Source organism: Metarhizium brunneum, chromosome 2 (assembly GCF_013426205.1).
Source record: "Metarhizium brunneum chromosome 2, complete sequence".
In the NCBI taxonomy this organism is placed as follows: domain Eukaryota; kingdom Fungi; phylum Ascomycota; class Sordariomycetes; order Hypocreales; family Clavicipitaceae; genus Metarhizium; species Metarhizium brunneum.
Window position 1 is genome coordinate 3,904,976 of NC_089423.1, and position 18,941 is coordinate 3,923,916.

Genomic DNA, 18,941 nt, shown 5'->3' on the forward strand with positions numbered 1-18,941 from the left:
ACTTGCGCAGACATTACTTGGAGGAAGAGAGGAGCGCAGAGGAGCATTGGAGGGAGGATGGAGAGCTCAGTCTGGCGAGCGAGGCTGCGAGCGGCGTGTAATGCGATGGTGGGGTCAACAAGTCGAATGCGAACTGATGCCAGGCGCCTCTGGGCTGTTGTCTTGTGTGTGGTTGTGGCTGAAGAGGCGGCAACATTGAAGAGGCACAAGTCTGGTACTAGCAGATATACAGCGCTGGAAGCGGTGGACTGTGGAGGGGTGGTTCGTCACTGTGCTGCGTTAAGTACTTAAGTACTTGACACCAGGGCAGAAGTGGTAGGGCTCAGCGCTGAAGCCGTGTGGCAGCAGCAGCAGCGTCAAGTGCCAGAACAGCACTCAAGCTCCACACTGCCCGGCCTGCCGGGGGCTGACAAGTCGACATCAGCCGTTGACTCAACTGCAAAATAAACGCGGTCTGGTCCAACTCGACGCGTCCATGTCCAGTCAATCCGGTCCAGTCCCACCAGACCACACCAGATACTTTCGCCTCAGTTGCACCAAAACCTCGTGGTGCAGCATTCTAGTCTGGCACCAAATGGCCCTCGCTTCCCTTCCTTGGTGCGATACATCACCGGCGCATATACGGCCACTACGCCGTTATGGAATCTTCGCAGTCTGCAGACGATGAGAGATATTCAATCGATCCGTCAGAGCCGCTCAAGGATGTCATCGTGTGTTGCACAAGCATTCCGCCAGAACAAAGAGTAGGTTTGACTTGTTGTCTCAACGCCAGGCCCGACAGCACTGCTGACACTATTGTTTTTCGCCCTACATATAGACAGACATTGCCCAAAAGGTCTCTGAGCTTGGTGGCATTCACAAATACGATCTCACCCCGGACGTGACCCATCTCATCGTCGGCGACTATGACACGCCAAAGTACCGCCATGTTGCTCGCGAGCGACCCGACATTAAAGCCATGGATGCCATGTGGATAGAGGCCGTGACAGAACTATGGAAAAGAGACGAGGAGATCGACTTCATAGCGCTGGAAAGGGAACACCGGCTGAAAGCGCTGGAGAAATGCGGCACAGACACGGCCTCGCCGCACGGGGGAGCGGCGGCTGGTCGCCAATCACTGCTGATATGCTTGACGGGTTTCGGAGACCAGCGCGACGAAATTGCCGCCAAGATCACGGCCAATGGCGGACAATATACCGCCGACTTGACCAGAAGATGTACTCATCTTGTGGTCAGCAAGCCCGAAGGCAAGAAGTTCACCGCAGCCAAGTCTTGGGGGGTCTACACGGTCACCCTCGGTTGGTTGGACCAAAGCATACAGCGTGGACTCATTCTGGAGGAGGCCAAGTTCGATCCGTTGCTCCCAGTCGAGGAGCAAGGCGTCGGTGCTTGGAAGAAGGAGGACCCGAGGCGCGCATCACTTGGCAAAAGATCTAGGTCGGCTTCATCAAACACGAATGGTACCGCCGACAGAGGGGCGAGGAAGCTGCGCAAAACCGCCAGCATGAAACTCAACTCACAAAGGAACAATCTCTGGGGCGACATCCTAGGCCGCTCCGGCTCAAGAGAGTACTCGTTTGGTAACGAGCAAGCCGATTCGGACCAACAGCCACGCCAGCAAGCAACTCCCGAACCTACTATTCAACAGCCTCACCAGCACCACCAGCTCCCATCCCAGCAGAACAATGGTGTGTTTGCAAACTGTGTATTCGCCATCGACGGATTCAGCGAGAAGCGGCAAACTGTACTCGAAGATACCATCGCCACGCTTGGGGGTTCCGTGGCTTCGTCACTTCGAGAGGCGGCAGCCCATCGCCCGACGGAGCACTCACACCGTTTTCTTGTCGTGCCTCAAACATCACAGCCCGAGTCGCATCCCAACGTACCCTATGACAATATAGAGATTGTTACCGAGTTCTACATTGAAAGATGCTTGCATAACAAGCAATTCTTCTCTCCAGGCGAACACGTACTGGGCCGGCCGTTCCCCCTATTCCCGATACCTTCGTTCTCGGGCCTAGTCGTATGCAGCGCAGCTTTTACAGGATTGGAACTAAACCAAGTTGCGCGAAGTATTACTCAACTAGGGGCCAAGTTCGAAGAGGAGTTTAGGCGGACAACCAACGTCTTGGTTTGCAGGTCATTGAAGGCAATGCGCAAAGAGAAGCTGAAGTTTGCGCTAGAGTGGGGGGTACCCGTTGTGTCTGTAGATTGGTTATGGGAATGCATCTCGACTGGGTTCAAGGTGCCTCCGAGCCTCTATATCTTTTCAGAGATTCGAGACCGATATTCGGCTCAGACGGCTCCGGCTCCAACAGAAATCAAACGTCAGTCACAGCCTCCAAAGCCAAAGGGCAACGACACTACACAATCACCCCCTGCCGCCAGGACTGTCACCACCAGGCCAACTTCATCCAGACCAAAGATCATGGGTGGGTTCGATGCCAGTGCCTTTGAGCAAGACTCGGATGAAAAGCAGAGCACTGCCTGCCAAATCTCAGCCCCTGTCAGGGGTATACCTCGACTCGAGTCCATAACTTCAGCAGACTTCTTCACCGCACGAAGCCAAACGGTCGACACGTCCGCCAAGGACCACGATGCACCATTAGCTGAAGTATCCTGTGCGAGACTCAACAAGTCTCCATCACCAACAAAGCACACTGTCCCTCTACCTCGAACGAAATCGGACCCATGGCCGAGTGGCCTCGCCGAGAAACCAAACATATCGGCCCGCAGGCCATCTGCTCCGCCCCCAGACGACCCTTTATATCGACGAGATGGTCACGAAACTACCGCACATCAAGATCAGGAACGAGCATCAAAACAGCAAGCTAGAGCCGCCGAGCGACAGGCACTCTCAACCAAACTATCCAGCCTCATCGACTCAGCGGCCGTCCCATCCCCCGTCGATGGCAACTGCCATGCCCAAGGTCCTCCTCGCCCTCGCCGTCGTCAGCTCCTCGGCCGCGCCATCAGCAATGCCTCCAACGGAAGCAGCGCAGCGAGCATAGACGGCAGCGGACCGCCCCCTCGCCAACTAACAGATAGTCTGAAGGCCGCCGTCGCCGCCGTCACCGACGACGACGACGACATGGACAAACAAGACACCCAGCCCCCCTCTACACAATTGCAGTATGCGGATCCAGAAGCACAGCAGGTCAAGGCCGCATTGATGAATAAGATGATGGGCAGGGATGAACCAACCCTCTCTACCGGGCGGGCTAGTGTAGCCGTAGGAGAAAGATCTCTACGGAAGCGATGAGAAATGGATAACGACCTTTTTTTTTTTTTTTTTTTGACGGAGCTCATGTCTTGAATATGTGCGCACGCACAAGGCTGGGAGTACAGATGTAGGATAGCGAGTCTCCGAATCTATATTGGATTGCCAACTGCAGGCCCTCACTAGCATCGTGTAGGACATGACCTTCCCAACAGACCAGCCATCAAGACGGGCCAGCGACACGCTCCTTGTCTCCCCGGCAGCCCTTTTAAGAAGAACGTCAAAGGGCGTGTCATCATCGTCTCCGTAGATGAATTATCGCATCCCAGCGTATCGTCTCGATAGCCCCTTGTCCATGAGAACAATTTCCGCTCTTCTAGGGTAGATCCCGTACTTGCGAGTAAAAAATATACTTTCTACTCGTCTTTGCTACCTCACTCGACAGGGTGGCCAGGAGAGTACTGGTTATATGGAGTCTACCCGTGGTCAAACTACATCGTATATTACTTAACCTAATATGTAGCCACTACGAGAAGATGATGCCTCGGAGCACCAGGGAGGGTAGCTGACGAATGCGTACACACATACAGAAAAAGAACCCACCCACTCTTGGGTCAAATTCAATCAAAGGTCTCTTTTGCCTGCCGTGGTATGCGGGCCTGTGCCTAAACAGAAGACGGTACGACCGACTAAAACATTGATACTTAAGTATGTTGTACATAGTTATTACAGTGGGGGAGTCATCAGTAATCGACCTCTCTGGAGTCAACCAACGCCGCCGTGTAGAATAATACTACCCGTGTCCACAAACCGACGGCATGTGTCGCTGTGCGCGCACTACTCCGTCGCCCGCTGGGGGTATGTATGTATATACGCATATCCCCGATTCCTAGTGTCACGTTAGCATCATGGAGTGCAATACAACATCATTCGTTGGCTTGGAAAAAAGGCAGTTACATGCAGCTAGTCTATGCTCCAATGGATAGGGGCGTGGAGCAGATGATATCGCAAACAAGCCGTGGCCAGCAAACTAATTCATTCGACTTCGCCAAAGCTATCCGAAACAGCTAAAATGCGCGACGCCTAGCTTCCATTACCTACGACCCATAACCGACCGGGCCATCAACTAGTACAAACAAGTTTCTTACATTGTCTCCTAGGTCCATCCAGTCGACCATGTTGCAAAAGACGTGAACCACGCCCTTTCCCTTGGGTACACCAGAATGTGTACCGTTTCCAAAACCCAAACGCCAGCGAGAATGTGCCATCGCAAACCAAATCCAATGACCAGTATGCTCCGTCTCTGTCTGATGGGAATGCATCAAACAAAAATGCATCTCATAATGCATGTGTGAACTGCGGCAAGTCTAGAAAAGAAATGCACCAAACACCATCCAGATACACAACAGGGGTATAATATACTGTGGTTCGTTCGTGCAAATGCTCCAAAACATGGCTGCACGAATGTATTAAAAAGCCTTCATGGTAGAAGGCATCCAAGACCAGAGACATGGTACGCCAGGGAGTCGCATCCATGCTAGGATACACATAGCGGAGAATATTTGCATCTTCTTCGCCATTACTATGACGCCGCTTCGTCCGCCCAAAACACTGAAAACACTGCGGTGTGCCAGTAAAAGCAAAAAGAAGAGAAAAAAAGGAGGGGAAAAAAAAGTGCGCTAGAACCTGTCGTGTATGCCTTCAGAAAATGAATTTTCCCAAATAATAAGAAAACAGTCGGCAAGGAAATTGGTTGTCAATTACAAAGAAAAATTTTGCCGATAGCAAAAGAATCACGTGAGTATCATCAGTTGCAGTGAAATATGCTGGCATTATTCCCAGCAACGGGAGAGCTATTCCCTGAATGCTGGGCTGGCCTCTTCATCTGTATCGGGCAGTTTCTCCGATTGCATGTTGCCCCACCGTTGTTCGATTTCATCTCTAGTCGATCAAGGTTAGTAACAGCAGCGACATGAGAGAACGGAATTCCAAGGCTTACGCGGTGACCTTCACCAGCTTTAACCGGCGCTGGCGACAGTAGTTGAGGAATCGACGCATCGTAGTCTCCCGTTTGAATGCTGCCATGACGTCGCCTGTGGGTTTTCCATCTTGCTTGGCGATCCTGGAGCTGAACTGACTCATTACAAAATGCACCTGCAGAGCATCAATGTTCCAATCAACCCGTGTAATATCATCCAGCGGGATGTCAAAGTCAATTGGAGATCGGAGGATGCCCCAACTAATCGGGTCCGTGTCCTTGAGGACCTGATGCTCAAAGAGGCGTCGGCCCTCTTTCCAATGCCAGTACTGAGTTACCTCTGTGGAGCTTGTAAATAGTCTTGTCTTCACTTGGTAAATACGCCAATCCAGCGTTTGAATCGGAGCACCACTCCAAGAGTCTGTATCTGAAATGCCATCCGTGTAGAATTCGTCGTTTGGATGAGTGGACACAGGAGAAAGCGGCTTCAGGCGCTTTTGAATTGGTGGTGCATTAAACGAACTGTTGGTCGAATACGGAGCTGCATTGCTGGCAAGAGGGGAATGGCTGTAGTCATCCTGGGCCAAGGACGGGGAGTGGCTAGACGACGGCGTCTGCCGGGGTGTGTCTGTTTGGGAATGCATGCTCTTCCTCTTCTTCATGCCACCTTGAGGTGTGCTGTTGTTGTCGTTTCCCCCGATCTGGCCAGCTCTGTAGCCAGATGGGCGCCCTATACTCTTGAAACCGTTCTTAGAACGCAGGGCCGCGAGCTTTGGATCATGATAGAAATCGTGCATGATTTTGGAATAATTGAAATTTGCGCCCTTTTCCACAATGAGCTCATGCAAGCGATGGCGCAGCCAGTCGACTGGGGAGATGTCAAGCCGATATTTGGCCAGCTCCCCGAGTGTTTCGCACATCCGAAATAACGTATCGTAAGCGGTGATGGTTCCCTTTCCGGTATGCGTATACTGTTTCGACAAAAGCTGGTAGGGGCTGATGTCGCCATCTTCTAAGAATTCCAAAATTTTCCTGCCCCGGTTGACCTGACGCCCGTTCTGAAATTTGGAAGAACCGCCTTCGCCTTTGGCCTTCCTCTCTACAGATTCGTCATATTTTTCTTGCCAGAGATCAAGCTGTGGTTGAATAATCTCTCGTACAGGAGGCCAACGCGGATCCCAATAAGGGTGGTCTTCGTCAATCTTCACAAGAGGGACGCCTTCAACACACTCGGGGAAGGTATAAACGGTGCCATTGTGTTTGAGAATCAAATTACTTCTTGTTATCTCGTCGGATGATGGGAGATGCTGCCTCGTGGGCTGTGGGGAATTTTCAACTGACTGCACGGAGGGCGTCGGAATGTCTCGAGAAGGCGGCCGGCCTCGATAATTCGCAGGGGTGAAACCACTTAAGGCTTGGTGGCTTTTCAAGCTAGAAAACGGATGCTCTCGGCTTTCCTTTGGGGTCGGCATTTGAATTGGTTCGGGCAGCACGGGGCTCCCATTCAAACGACTGGACGATCGAGCTATTCCTGCTTCCCGGCTTAGATATGGTCGAAGTGTTTGGCGAGACTGGTTCGCTGGTGGCATCCGGAATGCCAGTTGCTCTGGTTCTTTACCAACATCATGATACTGCATTTGCTCGTGTCTGGGTCCTCTGTTTGCAGATTTATAAGGTGCAGGCATATGGCACCCTTGGCGATTCCATTCGCAATTGCCACACTTTTGAAACAGTGGTCCACCTAGAACAACACAGTCCTCAAAAGCACCTTGGTTTTTATCGCAAGAATGGCAACGTCGTGGTTGAATCTCCCCTGTAGCCTGAATCATACACGCCAGCCACTTGACTCCTTTGGCCTCTGAGCGGTCATAGATGGTAGCCAAGTGATCCGAGGTGAACTTGCGTCCCCGGCGAATCCTGACCTGTTGTTTTATAGGCAAGTCTTGAATAGCTTCAACCCATTGATTCCATGGATCAGTCCTCTCTATAGGACCAATCACATGGCCATCAGCATCGATAATATCGACAAGCACGTTAGATGACCTCCGTGTGACCGGCGGAACGAGTGCGGATTTGACGGGAGTCAGAGCTTGCGTCGATCTTGCCGCTTCATTGGCCTGCTCCAGAGCTTCGGCGCGGGCGGCCTCACGCCCCTCGTCCCCGGATCGCGTACTATTCCTAAGTACTTCATGCCACTGCTCCTTATCCCGTTCAGATGGCGCGTCAGGGTCCTCTCCTCGTTTGACCCTAAAGAATCTTTCCATACTCTTGGCGATTTTGTTACGTTGCTCTAGTCTGTCGTGTTCGCTTTGGCGGTATTTCTGTTCTAGGATATTTAACTTGGTGGCCTTGTCGTCACATTCTTCCACAACTCGAGCAAGTTCTTCTTCCACTTGCGTCAGCTCCTTAAGAAGACGGTCCTGTTTCTCCGTGAGTTGTGTTCTCTTCACCGTTAACTTATCAAGATTGGCTCTCGTCTCTGCCTCCCTCATTTTATACCTCTGTTCTGACTTGCCGTAGTTGGCGTCGTTTTCGTGATCAAACTTGAGCCAAAAGTTACGTTCTGTTTCATCCCAGACTGACCGCTGTTCCTCGGCGGGGAGCAAATCAACCACTTCCATTTTGATGTATTCAAAAGCGCAGGTTGCCCCAGCGCTCTTTTATTATCACCAAAACAAGAAAACTTATGGGCTCAAGCGGCCTCGGCGCAATATCCGCCCGCTACCTAGCGTTATGCTGTTAGAGGCACTCTCTCCTCAGAGGTGTTACATATAGTTGGCTGTAGTTGGACGTACCCTTTTTGGCAATAGATTTCCGGTAGCCGACAGATGGACTCTCGTACGTCTCGGCCAGGAGAATGGCGCACGCAGCCATGAACCAGAACTATAAAGGCACAACTTTGGGAACTTTGGAGCCTGCAGCCACGAAGCTTGGCTTATAAACTTCCACGTTGCTAAGTTTCCAGTCCCTTGTTGGTCCCTGTGGCGAAGTCTAGGTGAATTGACTCGATCTATTATACACCTTGCAAGTGGACACGGAATCGACCAGGGGTGAGTGACCACCAACCAGAGAGCTAGAAGCTCGTATTGTTGATCCGCCGTCTTAGTGTGTGCTTTCCTTTCTTTCCGGCGAACAAGTATGTTGACAATCGGCGGGCTATGGTTTGATAGGCCAAATACCCATCTAGAAGCCAATCGAACGCGACGATATTGGTCTTCTGCCTTGGGTTGAAGACCCGCAAGTAATTAATATGATGGAAACAGGGTTCGATCCTGTCTGAAGACCCGCAAGTAATTAATATAATAGGAAACAGGATTCGATCCTGTCTGAAGACAAGGCAACTTGATTGTGGTATGAGCGAAGCCAAATTAGGGATTCTGATCAAAGTCAAAACAGCCTATACGGCTGATCAAACAAGGATAGCAAAATGGATGAAGGAGAGGGCTAACACCCACGGACACGAAGAAGAGCAGGGGCGGTGGCAACGAGTAGAAATATGGAAAGCAAAGGACAGAGAGTGGAGTCTTGCGGGCGACGAAGGGGGGTTGACGAGTGACTGAAAGAAAAGGAAGGGAGCTGGCTGTCTGTTCAGATCAAACGGAGACGACGGGCTGCACCAGTCAGCCAAAGCTCACGGGTCGTGTCAAGTCGTGAAAGCGTTGAAAGCCGACGGTGAAGCAGAAGCAGAGATGCCAAGGCGGTTCACAGTAGTCCCTATGGTCCCTATGGTCCCTATGGTCCCTATGGCTCCAGCTAGGTTCCCGACGGTCCTAAGAAAACTGAGGGCGTTGAGGGTGGCGTGAACAAAGTAGCCGCATAGGTATAAAATAGTGGTCAACACCGGCTCGTGTCCCAGAGGCAATGTCTTGGGTTTTGGCAGCGGGTAAAATTTCCGCAATCCCCCCGAGGTGTCAGGTTATGAGAGAGATTGGAAGGGAGCCCCTGCATGCCAAACGAAGGAGTTGTAGGTTGCGACGGAGGTGGCTGCCATGCGAATTATGCTTCAAGCGATGTCTCGCGAACTTGAAGCTGTGACAGCGGACAGCAGCTGGAGCTGGCATCCCACGTCCACATCGATGGCGGCCGATGGATCAGTTAGTGAGCTAAGGCTGGGCGCTGATAAGACACCAGAAAGCTGTGGCGCTGGGGGCAGGGCCTTGCACGCCCGAGAAATGGGAATGGAGAATGGAGAATGCAGAATGGAGAAATGGAGACTGGGCTGCGCAACGACTGCAAAACACGGCCCTTTGTGTTTGTGCGTGCGTGCGGGCGTGCGTTGTGTGTGTGTGCGTGTGTGTGTGTGTCCACGCGTGTGGCTATGAATAGGGAAAACGTGGAATTCGAATGCGGGAAAGAAAGGGAAAATAAGAAGAAAAAAGGCCAACAGATTGGGTGAGCTGGGGATTGAGGGCGGGCGCGCAAGCAAGGGAGGAGACTGAGGTGCCTGGCTCAAGCAAGTGAGACAAGGAACTGAGAGTTTGACTTGACTTGACTCGAAGCCTGAGAGCTTAGGAGGCGCTACTCAATTTAGCTCCAAGTATCGCAACATGAAGTACCCAGGTACTTTACTTGAGGAGATGCCTAAAAATTCTTATCTTGGGTACCTCCCCAGAAAAAAATACTTTGCCAGTACGGAGTACGGAGTACTGGCTACCTAGATCTGGGTTGGAACTCTTAGACTACTAGGTACTTACTTAAGTACCCAGTACCCTAGTAAATGCTCGACCAACTGGACAAGGAACTGGCCAACTCTGGAAAACACCTTTGGCTATCACCGTTTGACGGGACACCAAGCAGTATAAAGCAACTAGTCGAATGCTTGAATGGTCGATGCTGGAAAGGGGAAGAAAAATAAAAAGAGAGGACAATGACCCTTTGGCAGAGGATAGTCCAATGCGCAGCTAACGAGCATTCAAGGCACTCGCAGTATTAACAAATGCAGGCAAAAATTGGATGCGAGCCATCGATTGATCCAAGTACAGAGCACAAGCACCTGGGAGGTATCAGGTACAGAGTTCGCGGGTAGGGGGTTTTCATGCTCAAGTGCACATGTTGGCATCTGAACGCCGACCCGGGGATGCGCAGAGTAGAAATGCCATCATACATGTAGGTACTTACTTACTGTACTTAGTAGTGTGCCGATTAAAAAAAAAAGGTCGCCGGAGTACTCCGCCACTAGGTTCGAAAGTTCCCAGTTCAAAGAGGTCAAGGTCAATAACGACAAAAACGACCGTCTCCGGAGGGAGGGAAGCAGAGACCAGGGAAGGGGGGTGTCCTGGACGCCCCAGACTTGGTTCCTTTCTTTAAAGCTCTCAGCCTATAAAGGCTAATACTATAGTGTCTGGTCTGGTGCGGTGCGCTTCGTTTGGCTCTGACACGGGGGCGTGGATTCAACAATTCAACATCACACAGTTCTTGTTTTTCCTCTCGTCGGCCGCCAATGTTGGACCTTGGCAGATACTACGCCAGACACGCTGCGCATACATACATACTTATGTACGTAGATATGTATGTCGTGTCCTCGAGTATGTACATGGACTTATTCTCATATGACAAACCCTACAACCTTAACTGCATGTGGCCTGCGACTAGGACAAGGACTAGGGTGCTTCCCTTGGTTACACTTTAAGCATATCACGTTGTGGCTATTGATTGCTCCCTCTCCCTCTCTTTGCTTGATCTACAAATATCAATTTGAGCGGCTGCTCCGGCCACATTATGCGCCCTCATTCGGCTTGACGCTGCACAGCGCAGAGTGAAATGCTCAGCTGGTTCAAGAAAACGTCTGGGAACGAGGCGGCTCCGGCCCACGAAACTCAACCGCCATCTTGTCACGCTGCAGTGGCATCTACATTGCAGCAGCCAGCCTGGGCTACGTCGTAGACACATGTCAGTATTCACCTAGTAGCATGGAGTCTGCGTCAGTCTAGGGCTCTGTTCGAAACTGGCTCTCCGGTCTTGGCTTATGCTTTAATTTCCCGAATGTTTCGTCTTTCGGCTCCTTATCTCCCTGCGGAAGGAGCGAGCAAGAAAATATGTACTACTGCTAATACGGAGTACACTATAATGCAATTATATACGGAGTACCGTACGGAGGATGTGAATAAGGCTCTGTCATCATCATAAGCACACTCCCATGTGCATGTCTTGTCTCTCTTTGCAACCCTTGTCGTGCGCTTGCCTGTCCACACCATGGAACACCAGCCAGGCTCTTTCGGTCCGGGTCGTGTGCGCGTGTGTGCGTGTGTGTAAATGTCTCGAAGGGACTATGCTTCTTCTGCCTTGGTTTAATTTACCGCAGCTTGGTGCATGGGCTATAATAATATAATATTCAGTACGTTTTTCCCTATCAAGTTGAGGCCCACGCCGGTATGCATACTAGTGATAGTCTCACCCCCTCCCCCCTGTTTCATTTTTTTTTTTTTGAAAAAGCAGTTTCCACGTCCATGTATGTGTGATGTAATGACAACATCTACCTACCTGGGTAGTATGGAGGGAGTGCTATGGAGGAGTCGCGAGTTCAAACCAACGTTGCTCTTTGCCTTTTATCAACCTGGCATGAAGCCAGAGTCTCATCGTAGCGACGCATGCTGCAAAGAGTCTACGATTAGCCTCGTACCAAATCTGCATGTCGCAGTTCTGTACGGCGAGATATATAACACTGCAATGATTGCGAGAGACGTGTCAACTCGCCACCATCATTTCGCAAATTATCCATCGATACCTGATACCCGTGATGACTACCTCGGCATTGTACTCCGTAATGGCGGTCTGCTCTGCATCTCATCCTTGAGCCTCCCGTCCTTTCCTTTCCATCAACTCGGCAACCCCAAAAACGCAGGGCCACGCCACAGCCGTGCATTAGCTGGCTGCCGTGATGCCAACATGACATGCAACGCACGGCATGCCCCGGCTGGCTAACAAACGTTCTCAACTTTCCTTTATTCCCTTATGAAACGGGAAGTCTTCTCACGTGCGAGTAAACATACTTGTTGCCCCGAGGTCCTGCCCGCGGCTGCGCAGGTTTAAGCCCGGCCGGGGCAGCCATCATGCCTCTGTGCGAACCGACAGACTGAGTGATGAAGACATTGGTGCATCTCGCCTGCTAAGAAAGTTGCGGTGGGTGCTGTGCCACGTTTGCACTTCACATGATCAGGCTGACCCATGTTGGTGAGTTGATATTATTAATAGCACATCGCTTTTTTTTTTTTTGGCAAGCCGAACATTCCCCTTAGACAAGAACAATACACACTGAATCAAGAATTTCAAAGTGCCGATGGAGTCACCCATGCCAGATCGGCAATGACACACCAGTTAGTTGTTGGCCCCATAGCTTCCGAAGTACCTAGGTAGGTACCTGGGCACCCGTGGTTCGTACAATTCCTGCGGCACACTTGAACTGTTGGTATCCTCTGAAGAATGCTGTGGCGTTCTCTCGCCTCGATGTTGGATGTTGTAATGTTGTTTGCCAGGTAATGCACACGTCACAACGAACCTTGTCGACGATAATGCCTCATGATATTTGTAGGCTGCCAACCCAACCCAATACTGCCTGGATCAGCTCATGGTTGTAATCGTCGTCCAATAATAGACACGCTCGTACGGAGCACTGTTTGTGTTAGTTTATCTTCACTCACGACATGACGAGCGAGTACCCGAGGGGGGTGGAGCTCGTGGCCCACGTAGCACGTACGCTTGAGTTGTTGGCGCAGCCACGCTCTCACGATAGAAACGTCTGGAGGAACCGAGTGGGCGAATCTAGGTTATTGATACGCATTTGTTGATGCCATCTGTGCGTTCGTCCGTAAAACGTCAATATTGAGTCTGCTGGTGTAGCATAAACCCCATCCATGTCATTGGATACGATGGGGAAAAAATCTTTAGCTCCATGACGGTGGCGTGAGGCAAGTGCCAGTCAGAGGGCCTGGCTGGTTGGTGCTTGCCTGGGCAGGCGCCTCAGTGCCCATCGACGGCTTCCTGTTCCAGGGCAGGAGCGAGTGAGTGTATGCAGTCTGGTCTGGCATGAAGCAATGTCGGCAAGATCGAATTCCTGAGGCCTACACTCCACTCCTCACTCTTGGTCACGACCTCAAACCAGAGTCTTATTGCATCTTTGGACTACAGGCACATTAGCCTGTTCTCGTCTCCCCTGCGTGGTAGTAGCAGCATTATCAAGCCAATTGCCAATGGCATTTTTACATTACCACCGTTATCTAGGTGCATGGCGTCATGCGAAGGAAGGGGCACAGTACAGAATCCAGGCTTCCACGGAGTATGGACGTTACTGAACTTTCCCTTCTCACACCCTGCAATTCGCGTTACTGCTACTAGTGACATACATGCGACGTACGATACCCGTTCCACTTTTTTAATTTACCTTAATTAATTTCTAGTCCAGCTGTGGAGCAGTGTTCCGGCCCTCTTCTTTTGATGTGTTGAGTGGATGATATACGGAGTCAAGCGTGCATACAATTGACTGAGAGATTGAGTCACGGTGCCACAGACCTGCCAGCTAACAACCCTCAGTATCCTCCTGCAAGAGTTGGTCACAGTTACACAACCGAATAAGACGGGCGATACGGAGTACTCTTCACCTACCACGGCTCAAGGACTGAGTTGACGGCACTCCTTTCAATCAAATAACGGATAGCTTTCCAACACCACAATCTGGCCGCCACGCCGACATACAAGCTTGGAAGACACATGCTGGTTATAGACAACGAAGGGACCGACGCGCGATCCTTGCCTACTCTCCCGCTCCCTTTGAATCTTGCGCTAATCGCGTACATATTGCTGACGCTGGGGCCGGATGCTGGCCAGATTCGCAAATACATGTACTCAGATGTCAAAGTGGTCAAGGTGGTCAAAGCCCCTCGAAATCCTGGATGCTTGCCACAACTGTCATCCACCGCAGCTGGTCCGGGGGGGGATGATACGGAGTCAGCAAATCTATAATGCTCTATAATACGGAGTACTCTCCGCCAAATCACCACTAGTAGCGTGGACTATGCAGTACTATTTTCTTAGTGGTGGGTTCCATTGCACTATGCTCCTCCTGCTAACGCCCAGAATGACTGCAATGACCGTGACATGAGCATAATGCCGCCTATAGCGACCGGGACTATCGTGGTCGCCCTCTACGCCAAGGCTCGCCAGCACATGTCAACCCCGAGTTATGCACTCGGTAAATGCGGACATGATGTTGACGTCTTTGTCTTCTTTCACACACTTTCCGCATTCGGCCTCTTGCCTTTGTCTTCGCGTCTCCTACTTGCCTCAAATCTTATGCCCCAGCAAGCCTACTCTGAAAACGGCCTGAGCTCCGAAACAAAACAACGCGAACAACATGACAGACACAACGGAACCCTTGGAACGAAAGAAGGACGAAGAGGAAGAACAAAAAAAGAGCTGGGTTGCCCACACTCGCAGCATGTTTGTTACATCAACATATACTCTGGCTGCTGTAGTATGAGACACGGTGTTACACCTTTTCTTCAACAAGCGACGATCGCATTTTGGCCCTTTGTTCTTTTAACCCCTCGTCTTGGATGATGCGTCCAGAATTCTTCTTTACTCAGTCCGGGAATTGTTTCAGAGCCCCCTCATTCGGTCTCGTCTGGTTCGACCATGCCCCCGATCATCCGTCGCGCTTTGTCTACTTGGCTCAGGTGATCACCATTCCTCGATTTGCAATGACTTTGAAGTGTCTGTCGGATCTCCCTTGCTAAGATGGAGCATAAGCGGGTCTGTCCATTTTTGGGTACCCGTGCTGGTCTGGACTAGCGACCAGGCCAGGTTACCGTGGACCACGCGATGCTGCTGTTGCTGCGGTCAACTTGACCCGTGTTGTTTCCAAACAGTAGCGGATTTCAACTACAACCCACAAGTCTTATTTCTTTCATGACACCATCTTGTCTGGCTATGCGCGGGTTGTGGATTTTGGCGGTGGTGGTGGTGGTTTTCGTTCTTTTCGGGTCAATGATTCTCGAGGTCTCGTCGCCCTTCACCATGGCTAGGCCGTCTTCTCACTGGGTCTCGTCTGCCTAAACTCGAGGTCAAATCCGGTTTCCATGCCGTCATATTCTTCAAATTACCCCCAGGCACCCCCGGCATCTTCTTGACCGTCCCTACTCCGTGTTTTATTGCTGCTGTTTGTTCCTCTGCGAAGCAAACTGGCGGCCTCGCGCCGTCCCAAATCTTACATGCCTAGTCACGTACTCGGTACAATGGCGAGGGAAATCACAAAAACGCATCACCCCCTCCTTTGATGCTGCGAAATTTGATTCCAGAGGCGGCAGAACCAGTCTGTCGGAAGCGGTCCACCACTCGCAGGCCGGCGTTTGTGGCTCTGCAGCAAATACTGTGACAAGTTAGTTGTGACAGAGTTTTGCAAAGGAACCTTGGCGTTGGCTGCATACATGTAGTACCACGACATGGGAGCAAGAGCCCAGGGCCCGCAGCCAGCTTCAATGCTGCGTCGCCCATCGATGTCTGGAAGCACCCCTATCCCCGTTCCCCATTTTCCCCATGCATCCCTCGGTCGTCCAGAACATCAACGGGCCTTTTTCTGGTGTTGGCTACCTACCTAGGCAGGTTGTTGCCCAGGCTGCCACCTTGGCGCGCTGGGAAGGACCGGAATTAGAGACGCCTTGGCGCACCAAGGCAGACAGAGGTTGGGACTGAGCGGACTGAGGACTGAACCACTCAGCCGGAACCAAATCAGAAGTCAGAACTCGACGCTTCCTGGACGAAAATACGCGCGATGCTGTCTCCCCATTGGCCTATACCAACCCTCCAACCCTACCCCCGTAAGTCTCAAAAACTTCACCAGCTATTACCAAATGCTCACCCAACTAAAGCATCTCCTAGGAGGTAGGTACCTAGTACGCAGTCATGGACATAAACCTACGTCCTTACTACCTACAAGTACGTAGTGAGTACATAGAGTCCGTACGAATGCATTGTAGTGAAAAGGCATGGGTCAAGTGCAAGCACCGACAATATATCCGTCACCCAAGATTCGATCATCTCTGGGTCCCCCCCGCACAGCCAAAGGTCCATTCTTGTATTTTATCGAATAGGACGACCGCATTTGTCGTTCCTTTTTCCTTTGTCGTTCCCAGTAGTACTTCATCTTGCTCGCCTGTGCACATTCTCTGTCCAATCCAACGGAGGCTACCTTGACTGAGGGAGGGTGTAGAAGAAAAAGAGAGCGCACCTGTGCCTGCTCTGCCACGCCACGCCATGCCGTGTTCTGCTCTGCTCAACCAGAGTCCTGTCAGGTCGATGCCACACCCCAGAGCTTCAGTTAAATCTCGTCCCCGAGACAAGGACCTTGTCCATCACAAGTACCCAGGTGCCAGGTACCCGCCTCACTTCGCAGGTACTACTCCGTGCCCAGCAGCCAGGTACCCAGTCATGTCTTGTACAAAGACTGCCAAAACCAAGTGTCAGGCCGAACACTTGAGCATTCCTTTGTCCAACGTCTTTCGCCGGGCCCTTTCCCCTGTTCCCTGTACGATTCCCTGCCCTTTGCTTCCCGCTTTGGCACCGCACATGCAAAATCGACTTATGGCCAATATCGCGCGGCATCCGCGGAATTGGCAAACATCCGAGGAGAAGACAAGTACAAAACAGTACCGCAGCATGGAGCAACATGAATGGCACTGGGCACAAAGAGAACTTGGGAAAACATTGGCCAACTGAGCCCGACAACACAACGAATTTGGGACCCGTCCAAGACAATCTCCGACATCGATATGGAATGTGTGTCTGTTTCGTAACAGATATAGTTCTTTACGTCTTTCAACCCTTTTCGTCTACAACGCCAGTGCCCATGTATCATATCCCATGGGCAAGTGTTACAGGATCTATAAGGAAAAAAAAAAACAAAAAAGACAAAAACAAAGAACCGACTTCCACAATCGCCATAAGCTCCCTACCCATCCCTAGCCGCTTAACACCCGTTGTTTGCTCTTGAGCAAGTCATGGTGCAGTATCCAGTCGCTACCGTTGGCATGTCCTATAATACTCACAGCGCTAATGCCAGGTCCAAATATAACGACTCAAAAAGAAAAATTAAAAAAGAGAGAGAAAAGTACAAATCATTACAACATAGAACCAACAACATGATCCGCAAGACCGCTCAGCCGTGAGGGATGAATTAGTAGAAACACTTATTCCGTTCAACATGACGGATGAAAATATGCGCCAAGAAGGTTCAGACTTGCAACTCCACTTGCCATCAGCAGCCCATATAGATGGACAATCATTCATCACTCAGTATTTGGTAGAGTAACGGTGCGCAGTTGGCGAGTACGGAGGGTCGTAGCTGCTGGTGTGACCATACGGATCGTCCGCATAGACAGTTGCTCTGCGCTCGTCTTCTGGCAAAAGCTCCTTGACTTCCCAGTTGTTCATACGTGTCCCCACGGAGAATTCCAGATCCTCCTTGGTAATTGAGTCCCAGTACTACCAGATAAGTCAGTCAATATCTTCCAGTCTGTCGCACTTTTGCCAAAGCCCCCACAGGGTAAACAACATCCCAGCTGTGACGGGACAGCAAATGTTGATGAAGTGGCTATATCCATTCCTGGTGTCGGGGAGAGGGGCCATACCTTATATACCATCATAACAGCAAGAAGGTTGCAGACTGTTGCAAAAAATAGGCCATCCAGATAGTGGCTCACAGCTGTGCAGATTTTGCTGCTAAACGCATAGAGGATAACCTGCCCAGCCACAAAGAAGAAGACACCAAAGGCAATGTCACCAAGTGGCCAACGGTCATGCAGGGTTCTAGTTACCAAGATGACCTGCATGCCTACATAGATGAACAGCTCAATGGCGTTCAACAGATATAGAACGACAAACAGGCCTACCGTGTTGGTCGGGTTCAGGCCCGCCCATCCTTTGAAAGTAGCAAGAGAAACAAGAAAGCTGATGGCAAAAGCAACCAAAGAGCAGATTCGCATCATCCAAACCGACAGAGGTGTGCCATCCTCATATAGCTGAAATCCCACAAACCCGTTGATAAGCAAGCATGTTACCAGCGCATTGCTCAAACCATTCTGTATGCTGACAAAGTAGGGGAATGGCCCACTAGCCGGCGGAACCACTCCAGCATCCACAACCAGCGAGATGAAGGTCAAAATCATATATATGTAGAAGAACGATAGAATCTCCTTTCGACCAACCGCCGTGAACTTGCTACGAACATGGAGAATCATCACGATCGTCATTATCAGTGCCACGATGTGCATAGCAGATGCGGCACCTTCGAAAATGATGGTGTTGGCCAGAGCGATATTGCGAGCATAGCAATCAGGTTCGATGCCGACACGATTTGTCGCCGGGAGGGTAGGCCCAACGCTGGCGCAAAGAGGAAGTGGCGCATTCTCACAGATTGAGGTGAAGTCACCGAAACCAGACATCTTGCCTGTCTTCGTGATTTGTCCCCCACAAGAGGCCTATATCGAGACAGAATCTTCAGGCGACAAAGTGGAAGGTACTTCGTAAATCTGATCAGCAAGGCCCGTTGTTGAAGCCCGATGTGGTCGTGCCGTTGACCGTGGACTATACGATCTTGGGAGAGTTGAGATTCAGATCGAACGGCAGATGGTGCTCCCTACAGAAGGATTTTTGGACCGATGTCACTGCAGCTTTGTCGTCCAACACCAGAACAATATCGAGCAGTCGGTATGCAGTCCTATCGATGTGCCTCTCCTTTTGAAAGTCTCGGGAAGG

At 51.0% G+C, this 18,941-nt stretch overlaps 3 protein-coding genes across 3 annotated transcripts; 1 reads left to right on the forward strand and 2 right to left on the reverse strand.

Moving 5' to 3' along the window:
- Positions 1 to 638: 638 nt before the first annotated feature.
- rad4 (S-M checkpoint control protein rad4) lies at positions 639 to 3,262 on the forward strand (the record flags this gene model as incomplete). Its single annotated transcript, XM_014691997.1, has 2 exons — positions 639 to 743; positions 818 to 3,262. The coding sequence occupies 2 exons, from the start codon at positions 639 to 641 to the stop codon at positions 3,260 to 3,262; spliced, it is 2,550 nt and encodes an 849-aa protein (XP_014547483.1).
- A 1,811-nt stretch (positions 3,263 to 5,073) lies between these two features.
- Positions 5,074 to 7,819, reverse strand: G6M90_00g041380 (uncharacterized protein; the record flags this gene model as incomplete). Its single annotated transcript, XM_014691998.2, has 2 exons — positions 5,074 to 5,161; positions 5,220 to 7,819. 2 exons carry the CDS (start codon positions 7,817 to 7,819, stop codon positions 5,074 to 5,076), a joined length of 2,688 nt encoding a protein of 895 aa, XP_014547484.2.
- A 9,658-nt stretch (positions 7,820 to 17,477) lies between these two features.
- On the reverse strand, positions 17,478 to 18,628 carry chs7_0 (Chitin synthase export chaperone; the record flags this gene model as incomplete). The annotated part of the gene is made up of 2 exons (XM_014691999.1): positions 17,478 to 17,669; positions 17,816 to 18,628. The coding sequence occupies 2 exons, from the start codon at positions 18,626 to 18,628 to the stop codon at positions 17,478 to 17,480; spliced, it is 1,005 nt and encodes a 334-aa protein (XP_014547485.1).
- Between the last annotated feature and the right edge of the window lie 313 nt (positions 18,629 to 18,941).